Source organism: Balaenoptera acutorostrata, chromosome 20, assembly GCF_949987535.1.
Source record: "Balaenoptera acutorostrata chromosome 20, mBalAcu1.1, whole genome shotgun sequence".
Taxonomy (NCBI): Eukaryota; Metazoa; Chordata; class Mammalia; order Artiodactyla; family Balaenopteridae; genus Balaenoptera; species Balaenoptera acutorostrata.
Genome location: NC_080083.1, coordinates 63,124,370 through 63,145,624, shown reverse-complemented (window position 1 = coordinate 63,145,624; position 21,255 = coordinate 63,124,370). Strand labels below are relative to the sequence as shown.

General features: G+C 41.4%; 1 protein-coding gene across 14 annotated transcripts in view; it reads left to right on the top strand.

Annotated features, from left to right (window-relative positions):
* Positions 1-21,255, top strand: part of CEP112 (centrosomal protein 112) — a 417,120-nt gene that overhangs the window by 72,975 nt on the left and 322,890 nt on the right. For all 14 annotated transcript variants that reach the window (XM_057536338.1, XM_057536336.1, XM_057536335.1 and 11 more), the window contains 3 exons: positions 158-257; positions 2,989-3,107; positions 9,252-9,395. In XM_057536338.1, coding sequence (XP_057392321.1) covers positions 158-257; positions 2,989-3,107; positions 9,252-9,395 — 363 coding nt within the window. The remainder of the gene's footprint in view (positions 1-157; positions 258-2,988; positions 3,108-9,251; positions 9,396-21,255) is intronic.

Below are 21,255 nucleotides of genomic sequence, written 5' to 3'. Positions count from 1 at the left end.
TCAATGCATTAACGTATAATTTTTTCATCTTTTTTTGGGAAGCCATTTATGGGATTAGCTGAGATAGACTTGCAAAAATATTGTGCTATTTAAAAAAAAAATGTGTTCCATACATAAAACAATATCGTATACTAAAATATTTTAAATTCGTTTGCAGATTTTAGAAAGAAAGAATAATGAAATAGAAGAAATGAAAACTTTATACAAAAAGAAACAAAATGAAATGGAGGAGACTATTAGAAAACTTGAAAAGAAAGGTGATGTTGTATTGTTACATAAACCTTTTAATAAAACTTCCATTTTATTTTAGTGCTTGTATAAAGTAAAATTTTATTTCTGACCTTTTGTAGTATGAGAAGGGAATGTTTATGTGGGTTTCCATCAGTTGATCTGTTGATGTGAGCTTCTATAGGACTTAAGAAAAACTGTGTGTGTGTGTGTGTGTGTGTGTGTGTGTGTGTGGTAGCAATGGTGGTTGGTTTGGTTACAGATTTGGAAGAGTCTGTAACTGTCACTCCTTCTTAATTCTCTCCCTCTTCCCTGGGCTGGAGCTGCCATAGGTCAGTCATAGAATTAGAACTTACTGGCTTTCACAAGGAAGTCTAGAGAAATTACTCCTTTTGGTCTAATAAAATTCATTCCATTAAGTATCTACTTTATGCCTTATAGTATATGCTAGTATTATGATCGACAGAGCAAACATTTAAAAAGTATTCCCCATTTACACTTTCATTATGAAGGAAAAGAAAGCATGTAATCAAGTGTTAAATTGACTATGACTATAGGTTGAAACATTGAAATGCAACAGACAGTCGTTAGGGAGAATGCTGAAAATATTTTGTAAGATTGGATTAGTTGAGAGAAGCGTTCCAGGTACTGGGATAGGAATGTGATATTGGTAAGTTGTGGAAGGGGTGCTGCAAAACCATGTATCTAGAGTGGAGATCCTATACATTAAGAGACAGACTGAAAAAGATTAAGATAGGTGACTTGGCGCGACCTAAGCATGACCTTGAATTTCAGATTTAGAAGTTTCAAGTTTATCCCATAGATACTGGGGAGTCAGAGAAGATTTTTGAGAGGTGAGGTTTAGGACCTCGTATTTTGGGTGGAGTAGTCTGGTAACAGCGGGCGTGTGAAAAACATGGTGAGGCCAATTCCCAGTCTGTTCTAATAATCAGAGGCAGAATGGAGTGAGAGAGAGAGAGAGAGACAGAGAGAGAGAGAGGGGGAGCGAGAGAGGGAGAGAGAGGCGAGCACCCCACTTATTAGGAAGCTTGGTCTCTGATCCCAGACCTGCTCTTCAGCGTCTGCTGTGTCACATCAGCACGTCTCTGCGCCTCGGCTTACTTGTTATGAAGTGGCGCCGTTAGATAAGTAATATATATGAAGTCCCTTCAACTCAAGGATGTTACGCTTCCGTGCTTCTGGAATGTTGTGTGTAAGATGATGAGGACCCAGAATATCTGAACGATGGCAGTGGGAGTAGTGAGAATGGGACGGAAGAAGAAAATTTGAAGGGTCTGGTGAATGATAAGAGGTAGGTGATGAGTAAGAGGAAAGTGGAGAGGTTTTCCTTGAGCCGCTCCAAATTCCAGTGGCTATAGAAATATTTAAAATTTATTTCTAGGTTTTCGTTTTTTACCCTGATTCAAACCAGGCAGTTTAAACATGCTTAAGGTTTAAAAATATTATTTCTTAAGGCTTTTTGACTTACAAACAGGTCTTAGTTTTAATTTTGGAATTGAGAAGCAAAATGTTGTAGATGCTAGACTAATATTAGGTTGACTTGGATTCTTCTTCTTCTCACCTTATTTGTTGCACAGTTGAGGTATAAGAGTGAAAGAAATTTCTATGTAAATGTTTATGAAAATTTTGCTATCTTGAAGTAAGTGAATAAAAATATATTCAGTAAGCTAAGAAAATATTGCATTCAAGCAAATACACAGCTGAATTTATTTTGCCATCCAGATGACATGAATATATTAAACACATTTTCACTTGAATCAATGACAGTTGAAAGCATTTAAAGAGGATAGAAATTTAAATGATTTATAAGGGAAATCTTTTATATAATTTAAAGCGTATTTTGTTTTAGTCACACAAACTTTGGCAGCGATTTTAGTGTGTCCAGCAGCAGCATGTTGTAATGACGGCCCTTCATCTGTGCACTCAGTACACATAGTTGGGAGTACTTGCCTCTGCGCCACTCTTTTGCTCTGTAGATAAAAAGTTGAAATATCTTTCTCCTCAGGAAATAAGCAAGTAAACCACTATAACACATAATGTAATAAGTGACTTAGAGGAGAAATCTATGAGGTTCACTGGGCATAAAGAGGAGCTTCTCTCTGTCCCTGCAAGAGGAGGAGCCTGGTTGGTGAACGGTCCATAAAGAGGCGCGACTTGGGCTGAGACTAGAGATGCGCAGTGTTGCATCAGGGAGGGCTGGGGCATGCCAGGTAGATCAGTGGTCACATTTGGGCCGTGATGCAGGAGCGGACATGGCCTCAGGGATCTGCAGATAGGCCGGTACGTTCATGAGTTTAAACATATGGAAGTGGCAAAAGATGTGGCCAGAAAGCAGCCAGATCACGAGGAGCTGATCTCCACGTCAGAGGCTTTTGGCCGTTGTCTTGTGGAGGGGGGGAGCTGCGGGGTGATTTTGAGTCTGGGGGTGGCGTTACGGGCTCTGCACTGTAGAAGGACCTCTTCACAGCAGTGGAGGATCCACTGGAGGGGAATGATGCCGAGGCCAGCACACTGTTCACATTGTCGGGGGAGTGAGTAACGGGGGATTCAGCCAAGGCTGTGGTGGTGGAAGTGGAGAAGAAGAGAGGAAAGAGTACGAGAGAGTTTAGGGCAGAGAACGGATAAGACTTGGAGGGAAACGGAATGATCTGTTAACTGGTGCGCTATGTTTTTATTATCATCAGACTCTTAATGTGGTAGCTAGAATTGGTTTAACTATGTTTTCATCATTTTTGACAGTTCAGACCCTCATACGTGAATGTCAAGTTATCAGAGAGACCAAAGATAACCAGATTGCAGAGTTAAAAAAGATATGTGAACAAAGTACAGAATCTCTGAATAATGATTGGGAAAAAAAGGTAAGCTACATAAAATGAAATAGCTTTGGAAAAATATAAAGGGTTATACTTTAACGGAACAAATTTAATTATAAAAATAATGGGTGTTTACAAAGTATACAGAAATGTTTGAAAAAATAAAAATAACTTAATATTCTAGACTAACTAGAAATAGCTGTTCGTGTTTTGGTATATTTTTTCTGGAATTTTAATGGTTTATAAACTAGTTTTCATTTAGAAAGGTTACTTTTAAGAATTCTTGAATTTAATTAAGGTTCTGAATTTTTTGTCAGAGCCAGTAGATTTTAAGCAAAATTAGCAGGGATGTAACAGCAGGTAGTTTTTGGAAGTTAAACTGTTTAAACTTTGGATGTAGGCCCTGGATCATTTCTTTTCTGAAATCTCAGGTAACACAATATTTGTAGCATAAATTTGTTTTTGATGTAAACAAAATCAGTAGTGGATGGCTTATTCTTGGAGGAGCATTTAATTCCAAAAAATATTTTCATAAAATTCAGCAGCGCCAAGAGTAATGTAAAAAATGCTCATGATGAACGAGTCTTACATAGTCATGTGTAGGACTTTCATTAGGAGCCCTTAGCCATCAGTCGACATCACAGTATGTATGTAAGAGGAAAGAAGTATGTTACTTCTTTTGAGGAGCTCTGTGATAAAGATCTGCAGTTAACTCCTCCTCCGGATAGTCCCCGATTAATCTGGGTTCAGTCTGTTTTCCTGAGAGCTCTGATGCCTCCCCAGGCAGACACAGGTCTGATCTGTCCTGGCTGTGGCAGCTTCAGTGCCAGCCTGGGAAGGGCCCGTGTTCAGAGGGGCAGGCTTAGCTCTTTTCTAGTTGCTTCTTCATTTGAGTGGTTTTATCTTTTCTATGAATTTGGCATATTTTTCTGCTTGCATCAGGTCCATTGTGTTCATAGTAGCCCCTGACTCCCTTTCCCCTAGTTCCTTCTTCCCCAGTTTAAGTTGTCTGGTGTTTGCAGAGAAGAGTCTCTGTCTCCTGCCGTGCGCAAGGGTACATTTTATGGTTTCAGCTGGACCAGCAGCTCTTTCTTAAAGTTACACGGTGATTAGTGGATGTGAAACACCGCGAATGTGGTAAAAGGTCTTTTTTGTGAAGTACAGTTGCATGTAAATCTGGGCAGAGATGAATGCCTGGTGCAAGCAGGGTAGGTGCCAAAAATGAATAAGCAGAGGAGAGATGCACATTGTGATTTATGTGGTCGTCCATTCAGAAAATGTGAAGTGTCTGTACCGCCAAGGTGAGGTGAGGCGAGGTGATGTGTGTATGTGTGTGTGTGTATGTATGTGTGTGTGTACTCCCTTGTAGAAATCTCCATCCTACATTTCTCACTTTAAGGCCCAGGTATCCAACTACCTAGTTAAGATCTCTCCTTTTTAGCTTTTTTAGAGTTATCCTATGATTGATGCAGCAATGCCTTTCCTACCTACATACCCAAGAGAAATGAAAACATGTGTCTGCACAAAAAGTTATACATGAATGTTCATAGCAGTATTATTCATATGAAAACCAAAAAGTAGAAATCAACTGCTGAGTGGATACATAAAATGTAGTATATTAATACAATGGAATATTGCTGGGCAGGGGACAGGTATGAAGGACTGGTACACGCTACACCATGGGTGAGCCTTGAAAACATCATGCTAAGTGAAAAAAGCCAGTTATAAAAGACCAATTCTATGACTCCGTTTGTATTAAATGTCCAGAATAGGCAAATCTATAGAGACGGAGAGACGAGGGCCATGATAGCTAAAGAGCACAGGTGTTCTTTTGGGCTGATAAAATTGATTTTGGTGATGGTTGCGTAAGTCTGTGAACATACAAAAATCCCTTGAACTGTCTGATTTAAGTTGGTGCTCTGTATGGTATGTGAATAAAGCTGCTAACGTTAATAAAGCTGTTGAAAAAAGATGGGTCTCTCCTTGACCTAAATTCCATCATTCTCCCCAGACTCCATCTTCTTCCTCTGTCGCCGAAGCAGCCCCCTCCTAAGTCTCCCCTTCTCCCTGTTCCCGGGGGTGGTGGCGTCTGCTCGGCTGCTGCACACTCTCCTCTTGCCTCACCTCTCACGCCTGGTCACTCGTGCTTCTGTTCTGTTTGTTGTGATTTATTCGCATTGTCCCTCCCCTAGGTCTGGAGACCGTGTCTCTGGCCTCCGTCGCTGTAACTGGACCCTCGGCACCTCCTCATTCCGTGCCCCATGACACAGCCATGTTGACGGTCTTCCTGCAACACAAACCTGGTGTTCCTCGTCACCGTGAATCACCCCAGGGGTTCCCAGCGGCCCTTAGGTTTCGAGGCTCTGCGTGACTGAGACGCTGGCCACCGTTGAAGCCTCCTCCTTTGTCGCAGCCCTGCTCCCCTCCTTACACTTTGCTACTAGCTGCACAAAGCTTTGCCAGTTACCCAGCTCTACCATGCTGTTTCTAATCTATGGGCCTTTTAAAAAATTGAGTTACGACTCATATGCCATAAAATCTTCCCTCTTAGAGTGTACAGTTGAGTGGTTTTCAGTCTGTTCATGAGGTCCTGCCACCATCACCGCTGTATGGTTTCCAGGGCGTTCCTGTCAGCCCAGAAGATACCTGGTACCCGCTGTCACTCTCTTCCCACGTTCCCTTCCTCTATCCTCTGCAACCACTCATCCACTTTCTGTCTCCACACTTTGGCCTATAAAATCATGCAATACATGGCATTTTGTTACTGGCTTCTTTCACTTATAATGTTTTTAAGTTTCCTCCATGTTTTAGCATGAATCAGTAGTTCAATCTGTATTATGGTCAAATAATATTCCATTTTGTTGATGTACCACGTGTCACCAGTTGGTGGACATTTGATTCCACTTTCTGGATAATAATGCTTTTGTGAAAATTTGTGTACAAGTTTTTGTGTGGACCTGTGTTTTCATTTGTCTTGGCTATTGAAGAGGGAGAAGCACGGCCTGCATTTTCCTTTCCTCACCCCTCATAGCACTTCTGATGCCAAATGTGTGGGCTTTGCACACATCAAGCAATTCCCTTTGACGCCAGTTGGATGTCCTATAATAGCCAATTTGACACTACTTACCTAGAATCAGTATCACATCCCACAAGTTAAGGTCTCAGTCCCACAAGAGTGCACCCACTTCAACGTCAATCGAAAGTCCCAGGTTGTTGCCTGTACATCTGACCAAGCGGCTGTAAGTAGGAGTTCTCACCACTTCCTCCCTGGATCCCATGATTTGCTGGAATGGCTCACAGAACGTAGGGAAGCGCTCACTGACATTCTACCATTTAACCATTTTATTGTAAGGGATGTAAGAGACGCAGGTGAGCAGCCGGGTGAAGAGATGCACAGGGCCCGGTATGTGGGAGGGAGCGCAGAGCTTCCCGCCCCTCCTGGCACACGGCTCCCCCGGCACCAGCTGTTCACCCACCTGGAGGCTCTCCAAACGCTGTCCTTTCGGGATTTTTATGGAGGCTTTATTATGTGGGGTGATTGGCCATAAATGTAATCTTCAGCCCCTCTCCCCTTCCTGGAGGGTGGGGGCGCACTGGAAGTTCCCGGCTTCTGATCATGGATGGCTTGGTCTTGCGGGTGACCAGCCCCCATCCTGGAGCTGCCCAGGAGCCCACCCAGTCACCCAGGAAATCCCGAGGGATATAGGACCTCAGAGCCAGGAATTGGGGGCAGAGACCAATATATATATATATATATATATATATATATATATATATATATATTTCTGTTATATCACAGGTATATAATTAAGAGTGGAATTTCTGGGTTATGTGCTAATTCTGTGTTTAACATTTCAAGGAATTCCCATACTGTTTTCCAAAGTGGCTACACCATTAACCTGTTGGCTTTTACGATACCTTTTCTTCTATTTGGACAGATTCCTGGTTCCTCTGGGCCTCCTCTGGCGTGAGGCAAGTACGTGGTCAAATGTCCAGGTTATAGACCAATCTGTAGGATACTGAGAGGGCCTTTGCACCCCCTGAACCCATTGCCAAACCCTGGCTAAAATATCTCCTTGTGGGTTTATAGATCTCCTTATTGTCAGGGCCACGATGGCATCCTATGGCTTAGCAAGGTTTGTACTTTAGAACATGCCTAATAATATTTGCTGCTTAAGCAGTTTATGCCTCAGGGGAATGTTTGCCCTCTAAAGGCTCCTGGGCCGAGTGACCTGGACTCCAGTTCATTGCTAGGCTTCGGGAAGCTCTCGGTGACGCATTTGCTTGATATATGGTAGATGCTAATAAAACGTGTTGGACGGATGCAGTCAAAATTCGCTCTGCAGTTAGTTGGTTAAGTCCATGATGTGAGACCTGCGGGTGCGGAGGGCCGACCATATTCTTTGGACGACACCATTTATGTTGGGGCCTGAGCACCGCAGATGGTCCGGAGCAGACACCCGGTGGCTGCCCAGGGCTGAAGGAGTGCGCGATTAGTCCCCAGTCAGACCGCTAGGCCAAGTGCGCCTGTCCCCTCCTCAAACGGCTAAGCAAGTTCTAGCACACTGTGCTCTGGCTGCGCTCACCCTGTGGGTTCCGCTCTAAACTCCCGGGTGAGCTTTAAAGGGCTCAGGCTGGCTGCAGACGCGCCCCAGGGGCAGCAGGCACCAGCCTGAGAAAGCGACGGCGGTGCCCTCGAGAAGCCGCCGCACTCACGGGCCCCTGTGACGTTCAGGCGGTGTGTGGCGTGGGACGTTTGGGGGACCACACACGTCAAGAAACCACCACGACCTTCCAAGTGACTCCTTTACACCCTTTATCAGTGTTGCTGTGCACGTCGGTCAGCAGCTGCGAAGCAGCTCTGAGATGCAGGCGCTGTGGGCTTGGCTGCAGTCCCGTGCCAGACAAGTGACTGACTTCTGAATACCACACATGACACCGGTTTAAAACGTATACCTTGGCAAAGAAATATACCATAACAGTGATTTGGGAGACCACTCACAAATAGTCAAAATTGCATTTGTTAAATTTGTGAAACCCCAGGATCTTCTGTACGGCTGTTACGGAGCCATCCTTGCTCTTCCCGTTCAGCCAGAAACTAGAAGGAAAGCTCCTGGGACCCTTCCCACTAACAGGCGGCGTTATGGCTGGTCTTCTCCTCTCGTTTCCACCACCTCTCAGGGGTTTCCCTGTCCCTCCAGTACCTTCCTAGTCAAATAAGGTCTCTGTGCATGTGTCATACCCTTGTCTGTCTCGCCTACTCATGAATGCGAAGTAAAGTGTATCTTTTAGGCTATTTTGGGCTCCTGCCCCCCACCCAACCTTGAATGAGTCTGGGATTGGATGCAGGGGAGAGGAATTAGATTCTGAATTCCCCTCCCGTGAAAAATAAGTGAACAAACGCCCACAAGTCTGGGAGCACAGGTGTTCAACTCCCTTTGGAACCTGTCCTTTGAACTTTGGTTTCCTTACCTCAGTTACATCGATATTTTAGAGCTTCATCCGTTTAAACATGTATACATAATCTTCATAAAAAAAAATCAGTATGCATGAGGACATAGAGTTCTCCCTAGAGAACTCTCTTTGATTTATAAATACCATCTTTGTGTCCACTTTTGTGTAGGTTATGGGATGGATAAAAATAGTTTCTCATTGGGGGTTAGGGTGAAGGATAAAGCTTTTTTTTTTTTGTCAAATGAATATGCACATAAACATAAGTATTCTGGTAAGTGAAAAAAAAAGGATAAAGCATTTTTAACATTACTCTTGTGCAAAATTTCATGCAAATAAGATGAAAATACAGACAGTGAGATAATATTCCTAAACAATAACAGTATTATAAATATTTCTGCTTTCTGATTTCAGGCTAATACTAGTGTTGTTTAGCTGACACATTGTATTATCTGTCTCATTTATGTACTGTTCTTACCTGAGGTGGATAATTCCCTTTAATATTTGTTTATCCATTACAATTTTCAGTTCAGGAAAGTAAACAAAAAATTGTTTCTTAATCATGCTCTTAACCTGATATCTTTACTTCGAATGTTTATTTATGAGTTTTATATCTTTTGATGTTCAGGTCACTATATAAATAAATAGAGAAGTATAGGAAAACATTTTTTTCTGAATTGCAAAATAGTCTATTCTATAATAGTAGTGAAAGAGTCAGTTTTTGATTTCACCATGTAGCTCCACAATGCTGTAGCAGAAATGGAAAAGGAAAAGTTTGAACTTCAGAGGCGGCACACTGAAAACATTCAAGAACTGCTAGAGGACACAAACGCACGTCTGAACAAAATGGAGGGCGAATACGTGGCCCAGACACAGTCCACAGTAAGTGTTTTTTCTTCTTCTTCTTTTCTTGTCGCGTTTATAAACTGTCCTCTTCATCTGCATGTCCCCATGCTTCCAGGATGTGTGCAGTGCATAAATAAGTATGTTACGGAATTAAAAGAAAACATCTCACCTTCCCACTAGACACGGGTTTATGTGCGACAGTGGACGGTCTCTTGAAGTTTGCCGTGGGATTTCACTCTGGATTGTTTGATGCCACTGTTTTTTTTAAACCCCCAGAAGCCTTAACAAATCTTTCTTCTTGTTTTCTTCACTGACTTTCAACCTAGAGATAATTTCTTTTCTTTCTTTATTTCTGTTTTATTGTTTGTTTCAGTCTTTTTAACTGAAGACTTGATTGTTTTTCTGAAAACGTCTAATGCTAGTGTGAAGACAGTCAAATTGGAGATAGGAGTAGTGTGAGCGATCGAAGACAGGTTTTCTTAGTAGATTTGTCTTGACCGAGGAGCCAGACACGGATACCACATGGGTAAGCCCCAGAGTCCCCTTCCGAAAGGGATGCAGAGGGAGGGCACTGTAGTGCACAGCAGGAGACAGTAACTTTCTCCAAGGGAAGACGGGGAACCCCTGAGAGCCCCCTCAGTGAGCACTGCTTGCAGAGGGTAGGTCTGAGGGTGTGAATGCTGTCAGCCTTTAGAAGCTCAGCTGACTTCCTGAGATACAGAAGCCTGGGCAGGTGGGCTGAGGGCCCCTGGGCCAGGGCTCCTCACGTCTGGGGCAAGTGCACCTTGTCAGTCTTGTTTCTGATACTTGATACGGCTTTGTGGCGTATGGAGCCCTGTGTCCTTCCCTGACCACTTAGCTCACCCAGGCCAGCCTGGCTTGGTCCAAAGTGCTTCCTTGAATTTAAAGCTGTGGAATTTGAGCAAGAGTCCATTACCCGGCCATGTCTTGGAGACCCTAGACCAGCTGAAGGGCCTATCTCAGAGGGTTAAAGAAATGGGATGCAGGATCCACAGTGATTTGGAGCCTGGGCTTTAGGTCTTGGGCTCAAATCCCAGATCCTTAAAACCTTGAGTGCCATGCGAGCTCTTCAAATGTTTAGTTTCCTCATCTGTCAGATAGGGTAACAGTAGTAATAAAGTGTAATATATGTCGTTGAAAGTATTAAATAAATTAATATACATAAGTTATTTAATAAGTGCTCAATAGATAATTGTTAATGTCTTTGAAAATGTAACATACAAGAAAAGTAATCAAGAGAGCCATATACATGAGAAAGTACGCAATTCAAGAAGTTAATCGATGTTTGCTTGAAGATGGCAAGTTGAACTTGGTGTTGGCCTCCATTCCCTCCCACAAAAATGGTAGTAAAGGGATAAAGAAAAAGGCATAACCAGAAGGACAAAGAGAGTGTGAGAGCGATAAAATTCTGGAGTTGGAAAGGCGATGGATGAGCTGACCCAGCCGGTTCAAGAAAGCAGGACCCTACCTCGGCACTGGGGAGTCTAAGAAGCAAACCGAGTTACACGTGGACCTCCCAGGGGCTCAGGACCTGTTGTACTGCTCGCCTCTGGAAGACGGGGTGCAGGTGCTGCTTCAGCACGTGGAGAGCTGGGTGGTTTAAGACGCAGCTAGATGTGGGACTGGGGCGAGGAACACAAGCCGGCTTGTTATACCATTCCTCCTACTTTTGCACGTTTGAAATGTCCCATAGCAAAACTTTTTTAATGATACAATTAACAGCAAAAACCAGCCAGCTCTTTACATCCTCTCCCCCACATCCTGCTTCTCACCCACCTCAGTGGAAGACAGGAGGTTACCCTCCGGAGGGAACGGCAGCCTCTGGATTGGGACACGGGGGCACAGCTGGGATTTCTTAGCGCAGCAGCTCTCGGTGTGCAGAGAGTGCGTCCTTGGGGGGGCCCGTGAGGGGCCAGGTTGTAACCCTCTCCCCACTTCCCACCGCAGAGAAAGCAGCAAAAAATCAGGTCACTTGTTATAAGGGGAAAAATGCTGAGCAGTCCTCAGGTGTCTTCACCTCAGCATTCCATGCCAGAAGACAGTGGAGCAGCACCAAGAGAGAAACTGAGAAAAAGCGTGTGGCCTAGGACGGTTTTCAAGTGAGGGACACAAGCAGTTTCAAACATCAGCAAATATCTTTGATTTTATATGTGTTAAATGTCACTCCAGTGTCTCTAGGTATGAGTATTGGGGGCATTATTTGAGCCCTTCAAATTTGTGTTTTTTCATTTTTCTTTAATTCTGAGAAATTTATATACATTATTTCTTCAAAAAGATCTATCCTTCCTACTCCTTGGGTCTTATTTTTTTTTATAAGTAATTTAAATTTATTTATTTTTTATTTATTTATGGCTGTGTTGGGTCTTCGTTTCTGTGCGAGGGCTTTCTCTAGTTGCAGCAAGCGGGGGCCACTCTTCATTGCGGTGCGCGGACCTCTCACTATCGTGGCCTCTCTTGTTGCGGAGCACAGGCTCCAGATGTGCAGGCTCAGTAACTGTGGCTCACGGGCCCAGTTGCTCCGCGGCATGTGGGATCCACCCAGACCAGGGCTCGAACCCGTGTCCCCTGCATTGGCAGGCAGATTCTCAACCACTGCGCCACCAGGGAAGCCCTTGGGTCTTATTTTATGTTTTCTATCTCCTTGTATTTTCTTCCTATCCTCTGCTCCTAGGATAGTTTCCCATTCTGATCTTATTCTTACCAATTTTTTAGTAGATTTCCTTCTGCTGTATTTATTTTATTGTTTCTAATTGTATCTGTTACACCTTTTATTTCAATTATTATTTTTTTCATATCCAATATTTTAATTTGGTTTCTCTTTCTCCCCTCCTCCTCCTTTTTCTTCTTCAGGAATTTCCTGTTTTTCACATTGTTAATATATTCCTTTTTTTTTAAAATTAATTAATTAATTAATTAATTTTTGGCTGTGTTGGGTCTTCGTTTCTGTGCGAGGGCTTTCGCTCGTTGCGGCAAGTGGGGGCCACTCTTCATCGTGGTGCGCAGGCCTCTCATTATCGCGGCCTCTCTTGTTGCGGAGCACAGGCTCCAGACGCGCAGGCTCAGTAATTGTGGCTCACGGGCCTAGTTGCTCCGCGGCATGTGGGATCTTCCCAGACCAGGGCTCGAACCCGTGTGCCCTGCATTGGCAGGCAGATTCTCAACCACTGCGCCACCAGGGAAGCCCTGTTAATATATTCTTTATCTTCTTAAATATACTTATTAGGCTTATTTGAAATTCTTGGTCCATCTGTTTAATTATTTGCCTTCAGAATATTATATATTACATATTACTACATTATATATGTATTATAAATTATAGTTGCTGTATATTATTTATATATACATGTATTGCTGGCTTTCTTTCATAGTTGTCTGAAGGTGTCTAATTATTTTGTACCGTGAGCTCATGTCCTTTGGGTTTATCCATTATTCTAAGGTGTATTGGGGAAAAGCTGGAAGACCAGATCCTTGTGCGGATTAGTTATACTTTAAATAGTGAGGAGGAGGTGACTCTCAGGGCAGAGAGCCCCAGAAAGCATGGGACCACTGCTCAACTCTCCTTGGCAACTTCCCATTTGTAACACACAAACCTCTTTAACCCTAAGGAAAATGCAACTTTGGAGGAAGGGCATCTCCCTAGATTGTAGTATATCAGCCCCCAAGCTTTGGAGAGAGAGATGATCTTTTGATGAAAGAAGGTCTTATTTTTAACTTAGTCAAATTTATCAATCTTTTATAATTAGTGCTTTTTAAGTCTTTTTTTTAATATTAATTTATTTGTTTTATTTATTTATTTTTGGCTGTGTTGGGTCTTCGTTGCTGTGCGTGGGCTTTCTCTAGTTGCGGCGAGCGGGGGCCACTCTTCGTTGCGGTATGCGGGCTTCTCATTGCGGTGGCTTCTCCTGTTGCAGAGCATGGGCTCTAGGCACACGAGCTTCAGTAGTTGTGGCATGCAGACTCAGTAGTTGTGGCTCGTGGGCTCTAGAGCGCAGACTCAGTAGTTGTGGCACACAGGCTTAGTTGCTACGCAGCATGTGGGATCTTCCTGGACCAGGGCTCGAACCTGTGCCCCCTGCATTGGCAGGCGGATTCTTAACCCCTGTGCCACCAGGGAAGCCCTTTATGTCTTGTTAAACAAATCTTTCTCTAGTACAAGTGCAGAAAGGTTCACCTATATATTCTACTAAAAGCTTTAAAGTTTTGTTTTTAACATTGAGTTCTTAGTCCATGTGGAGTTATTTTTTGTGACTAGTATGAGATGAGGATCTAATTTCATTATTTTCTACCTGGATGACCTTCTTCCCCACACGCCCTCCTCCCCCAATTCCTACTTTTGGCTAATTCCTCCTTTGCTCATTGATCTGCCATGCTGTCAGCTGTCAAACTTCCATATATATGAAGGTCTTTCTTCTTGTTGGTTGGCTAATTTCTCTACCTCTTCTAGTATCATACAGTCTTCATTATTATAGCTTCATGATTACTCTTGATGTCTGATAGAGAAGTCTTCCTTTCTTCCTTGTCCATCAGAAGGGTCTTGATTATGCTGAGTCCTTTTCTTTTACATATACATTTAGAATCAGCTTTCCAAGTTGATAAAGAAAATAAAACCCAGGGGTCTCTTGAACTCCTTTTGTAATGTTTCTTCCTGAGTCTTTTATATTTTTGTCATAATAAAATGTTTATACTTTTGTTGTATAAAAGACTCAGGAATAAACGTATATGTCGTAACTTTTAACTCTTAACATGTATGTAATAAATATTTTATTATAGTTTATTGTACTTTGACTAGAACTTGCAGAAAATGTTAAATAATGGTGATGATAGTGGATTTAAAAATAAAATTTTTTTCTTTTGGAAAAAATATACATATACTCTCATTATTGAAAATTTAGAAAAGCGATATAGTCAAAAAGAAAAAAAATGAATGTCTACATAATAAAATTACTCTTATTGGAAGTGTGTGAGAGTGCCCATTCTTCTACGTTTTGGGCCCAACAATGGGTGTTTTAATTAAAAACAGACAGACAAACCAAAACTTTGCCAATTTGATAGGCGTCATAGTTTGCTAGACTGCTGTAAGAAATGACCACACACCTGGTATCTCAGAACAAGAGAAATTTATTGTCTCACAGTTTTGGAGGCTAGAAGTCTGAACTCAAGGTGTCCACAGGGCCCTGCCCTCCCTGAAATCTCCAGAGGAAGATCCTTGCTTGCCTCTTCCTACCTGGTTGTCCTTTTTTTTTGATAATAGCCTTCCTAATGGTTACAAAGTGGTATCTCATAGTGGTTGGTTTTGATTAGCATTTCCCTAATGATTAGTGATGCTTAGCATCTTTTCATGTGCTTATTGGCCATTGTATATTAACTTTTGAGAAATGTCTATTCAAGTTCTCTGCTCTTTTTATGATTGTGTTATTTGGTTTTTCATTGTCGTTGAGTTGTAGGAGTTCTTTGTATATTCTGGGTGGCAATCCCTTATCAGGTATATGATTTTTTTTAGTTACCTATTTAAAGCCTGTCCAAATACAGTCACATTTTGAGGTGCTAAGGAGTTAGGACTTCAGTGTATGAATTTGGAGGAAGACAATTCAGCCCATAACTATTGTATAAGTTAACAACAAACATAGCATGCGGTATAAAAGTGAAAAAGCCTAAGTAGTTTTTGGCTCATGAGGTTAAATTTACCAGGCACCTAACATGACCAGGCACTGCAGTGGACCCTGGGGACAAAGCAGTAAACAAGTCCCTTCCACAGTGTTCATGTTTCCATGGGGTGACAGCCAGTGAACAGCTACAGGTGTCCAGTAGTGATAAGTGGTGTGATGAAAAAGAAGTCACTGTAAGACATGAGTTTAAATGGGGTGATTTCAGCACTCCCTCTTTCGAGAGCACTGGAATCACAACTAACTGCTGAACAGTCATCGACAGCAAGACACTGGAACTCACCAAAAAAGATACCCTGCATCCAAAGACAAAGGAGAAGCCGCAGTGAGACGGTAGGAGGGGCGCAATCACAATCAAATCAAATCCCATAACTGCTGTGTGGGTGAGTCACAAATTGGAGAACACTTATACCACTGAAGTCCACCCACTGGAGTGAAGGTTCTGAGCCCCACGTCAGGCTTCCCAACCTGGGGTTCTGGCAACGGGAGGAGGAATTCCTAGAGAATCAGACTTTGAAGACTAGCGGGATTTGACTGCAGGACTTCAACAGGACTGGGGGAAACAGAGACTCCACTCTTGGAGGGCACACACAAAGTAGTGTGGGCATTGGGACCCAGGAGAAGGAGCAGTGATCCCATAGGAGACTGAACCAGACCTACCTGCTAGTGTTGGGGGTCTCCTGCAGAGGCAGGGGGTGGCTGTGTCTCACCATGAGGACAAGGACACTGGCAACAGAGGTTCTGGGAAGTACTCCTTGGCATGAGCCCTCCCAGAGTCCGCCATTAGCCCCACCAAAGAGCTGGGTAGGCTCCAGTGTTGGGTCGCCTCAGGCCAAACAACCAACAGGGAGGGAACCCAGCCCCACCCATCAGCAGACAAGCGGATTAAAGTTTTACTGAGCTCTGCCCACCAGAGCAACACCCACCTCTACCCACCACCAGTCCCTCCCATCAGGAAGCTTGCACAAGCCTCTTAGATAGCCTCATCCACCAGAGGGCAGACAGCAGAAGCAAGAAGAACTACAATCCTGCAGCCTGTGGAACGAAAACCACATTCACAGAAAGACAGACAAAATGAAAAGGCAGAGGAGTATGTACCAGATGAAGGAACAAGATAAAATCCCAGAAAAACAACTAAATGAAGTGGAGATAGGCAACCTTCCAGAAAAAGAATTCAGAATAATGATAGGGAAGATGATCCAGGACCTCGGAAAAAGAATGGAGGCAAAGATCGAGAAGATGCAAGAAACGTTTAATAAAGACCTAGAAGAATTAACAAACACCTAGAAGAATTAAAGAACAAACAAACAGAGATGAACGATACAATAACTGAAATGAAAAATATACTAGAAGGAATCAATAGCAGAATAACTGAGGCAGAAGAATGGATAAGTGACCTGGAAGACAGAATGGTAGAATTCACCACCACAGAACAGAATAAGGAAAAAAGAATAAAAAGAAATGAAGACAGCCTAAGAGACCTTTGGGACAACATTAAACGCAACAACATTTGCATTATAGAGGTCCCAGAAGGAGAAGAGAGAGTCCAGGAAGCACAGAGAGTCCCAGGCAGGATAAACCCAAGGAGAAACATGCTGAGACACATAGTAATCAAATTGACAAAAATTAAAGACAAAGAAAAATTATTGAAAGCAACAAGGGAAAAATGACAAATAACATACAAGGGAACTCCCATAATGTTAACAGCTGATTTCTCAGCAGAAACTCTACAAGCCAGAAGGGAGTGACACGCTATATTTAAAGTGATGAAAGGGAAGAACCTACAATCAAGATTACTCTACCCGGCAAGGATCTCATTCAGATTTGACGGAGAAATCAAAAGCAAATAAAAGCTAAGAGAACTCAGCACCACCAAACCAGCTCTACAACAAATGCTAAAGGAACTTCTCTAAGTGGGAAACACAAGAGAAGAAAAGGACCTACAAAAACAATTAAGAAAATGGTAATAGGAACATACATATCGATAATTACCTTAAACAGGAATGGATTAAATGCTCCAACCAAAAGACACAGGCTTGCTGAATGGATACAAAAACAAGACCCATATATATGCTGTCTACAAGAGACCCACTTCAGACCTAGGGACACATACAGACTGAAAGTGAGGGGATGGAAAAAGATATTCCATGCAAATGGAAATCAAAAGAAAGCTGGAGTAGCAATACTCATATCAGATAAAATAGACTTTAAAATAAAGAAAGTTATAAGAGACAAGGAAGGACACTACATAATGATCAAGGGATCAATCCAAGAAGAAGATATAACAATTATAAATATATATGCACCCAACAGAGGAACACCTCAATACATACGGCAACTGCTAACAGCTATAAAAGAGGAAATTGACAGTAACACAATAATAGTGGGGGACTTTAACACCTCACTTACACCAATGGACACATCATCCAGACAGAAAATTAATAAGGAAACACAAGCTTTGAATGACACAATAGACCACATAGATTTAATTGATATTTATAGGACATTCCATCCAAAAACAGCAGATTACACTTTCTTCTCAAGTGCACATGGAACATTCTCCAGGATAGATCACATCTTGGGTCACAAATCAAGCCTCAGTAAATTTAAGAAAATTGAAATCATATCAAGCATCTTTTCCGACCACATAGCTATGAGATTAGAAATGAATTACAGGGAAAAAAACGTAAAAAACACAAACACATGGAGGCTAAACAATACGTTACTAAATAACCAAGAGATCACTGAAGAAATCAAAGAGGAAATCAAAAAATACCTAGAGACAAATGACAATGAAAACACGACGATTGAAAACCTATGGGATGCAGCAAAAGCAGTTCTAAGAGATAAGTTTATAGCAATACAAGCCCACCTCAAGAAACAAGAAAAACCTCAAATAAACAAACTAACCTTACACCTAAAGGAACTAGAGAAAGAAGAACAAACAAAACCCAAAGTTAGTAGAAGGAAAGAAATCATGAAGATCAGAGCAGAAATAAATGAAATAGAAACAAAGAAAACAATAGCAAAGATCAGTAAAACTAAAAGCTGGTTTTTTGAGAAGATAAACAAAATTGATACACCTTTAGCCAGAGTCATCAAGAGAAAGAGGGAGAGGACTCAAATCAATAAAATTAGAAATGAAAAGGAGAAGTTACAGTAGACACCGCAGAAATACAAAGCATCCTAAGAGACTACTACAAGCAACTCTATGCCAATAAAATGGACAACCTGAAGAAATGGACAAATTCTTAGAAAGGTATAACCTTCCAAGACTGAACCAGGAAGAAATAGAAAATATGAACAGACCAATCACAAGGAATGAAATTGAAACTGTGATTAAAAATCTTCCAACAAACAAAAGTCCAGGACCAGATGGCTTCACAGGTGAATTCTATCAAACATTTAGAGAAGAGCTAACACCCATCCTTCTCAAACTCTTCCAAAAAATTGCAGAGGAAGGAATACTCCCAAACTCATTCTACGAGGCCTCCATCACTCTGATACCAAAACCAGACAGAGAAACTGCAAAAAAAGAAAATTATGGAGCAATATCACTGATGAATATAGATGCAAAAATTCTCAACAAAATACTAGCAAACAGAATCCAACAACACATTAAAAGGATCATACACCATAATCCAGTGGGATTTATCCCAGGGATGCAGGGATTCTTCAGTATACGCAAATCAGTCAATGTGATACACCAGATTAACAAATTGAAGAAGAAAAACCATATGATCATCTCAACAGATGCAGAAAAAGCTTTTGAAGAAATTCAACACCGATTTATGATAAAAACTCTATAGAAAGTGGGCATAGAGGGAACCTACCTCAACATAGTATAGGCCATATACAACAAACCCACAGCAAATATCATTCTCAATGGTGAAAAACTGAAAGCATTTCCTCTAAGATCAGGAAGAAGACAAGGATGTCCCCTCTAGCCGCTATTATTCAACATAGTTTTGGAAGTCCTAGTCACGGCAATCAGAGAAGAAAAAAAAATAAAAGGAATCCAAATTGGAAAAGAAGAAGTAAAACTCACTGTTTGCAGATGACATGATACTATACATAGAGAATCCTAAAGATGCCACCAGAAGACTACTGGAGCTAATCAATGAATGTGGTAAAGTTGCAGGATACAAAATTAATGCACAGAAATCTCTTGCATTCCTATACACTAACAACAAAAGATCAGAAAGAGAAATTAAGGAAACAATCCCATTCACCATTTCAACAAAAAGAGTAAAATATCTAGGAATAAACCTACCTAAGGAGGTAAAAGACCTGTAGTCAGAAAACTATAAGACACTGATGAAAGAAATTAAAGATGAAACAAACAGATGGAGAGATATACCATGTTTTTGGATTGGAAGAATCAACATTGTGAAAATGACTGTACTATCCAAAGCAATCTACAGATTCAATACAATCCCTATCAAACTACCAATGGCAATTTTCACAGAACTAGAACAAAAAATTTCACAATTTGTATGGAAACACAAAAGACCCCGAATAGCCAAAGCAACCTTGAGAAAGAAAAATGGAGCTGGAGGAATCAGGCTCCCTGCCTTCAGACTATACTACAAAGCTACAGTAATCAAGACAACATGGTACTGGCACAAAAACAGAAATATAGATCAATGGAACAGGATAGAAAGCCCAGAGGTAAACCCACGCACCTATGGTCAACTAATCTATGACAAAGGAGGCAAGGGTATACAATGGAGAAAAGACAGTCTCGTTCAATAAGTTTGAAAAGAACTGGACAGCTACATGTAAAAAATGAAATTAGAACACTCCCTAACACCATACACAAAAATAAACTCAAAATGGATTAGAGACCTAAATGTAAGACCGGACACTATAAAACTCTTAGAGGAAAACATAGGAAGAACATTCTGACATAAATCACAGCAAGATCTTTTTTGATCCACCTCCTAGAGTAATGGAAATAAAAACAAAAATAAACAAATGGGATCTAATGAACCTTAAAAGCTTTTGCAAAGCAAATGAAACTACCAACAAGATGAAAAGACAACCCTCTGAATGGGAGAAAATATTTGCAAATGAATCAACAGACAGAGGATTAATCTCCAAAATGTATAAACAGCTCATGCAGCTCAATATTAAAAAAAACAAACAACCCAATCCAAAAATGGGCAGAAGACCTAAATAGACATTTCTCCAAAGAAGACATACAGATGGCCAAGAAACACATGAAAAGCTGCTCAACATCACTAATTATTAGAGAAGTGCAAATCAAAACTACAATGAGGTATCACCTCACACCAGTTAGAATGGGCATCATCAGAAAATCTACAAACAAGAAATGCTGGAGAGGGTGTGAAGAAAAGGGAACCCTCTTGCACTGTTGGTGGGAATGTAAATTGATACAGCCACTATGGAGAACAGTATGGAGGTTCCTTGAAAAACTAAAAATAGAATTATCATACAACCCAGCAATCCCACTACTGGGCATATACCCAGAGAAAACCATAATTCAAAGAGACACCTGCACCCCAATGTGCATTGCAGCACTGTTTACAATAGCCAGGTCATGGAAGCAACCTAAATGCCCATCGACAGACAAATGGATAAAGAAGATGTGGTACATATATACAATGCAATATTACTCAGCCATAGAAAGGAACGCAATTGGGTCATTTGTAGAGACGTGGATGGATCTAGAGACTGTCATACAGAGCGAAGTAAGTCAGAAAGAGAAAAACAAATATCGTATATTAACACACATATGTGGAACCTAGGAAAATGGTACCGACGAACCAGTTTGCAGGGCAGAAATAGAGACACAGATGTAGAGAACGAACGTATGGACACCAAGGGTTTCGGGAAAGCGGTAGGGGTGGGTGGTGGTGATGGTGGGATGAACTGGGAGATTGGGATTGACATGTATACACTGATGTGTATAAAATAGATAACTAATAACAACCTGCTGTATAAAAAATAAATAAAATTCCAAAGAAAAATCAGTGGGGTGATTTCATCCTCAAGGAGGTGGAAGTTGTTTTTTGGGATTAAAAAATTTAGATATTATAATGGATTGTGACCCTCCAGTGGGCATAGTTTATAAACAGCAAGACTGTGGTATTAAAATTTCATAGTAGGGGATGATTAGAAGAAAAATATCTAAACTGGCTTCTTAGTTAATTAACTAACGGCAATAATTTTTTAAAATGGTTGAGCAA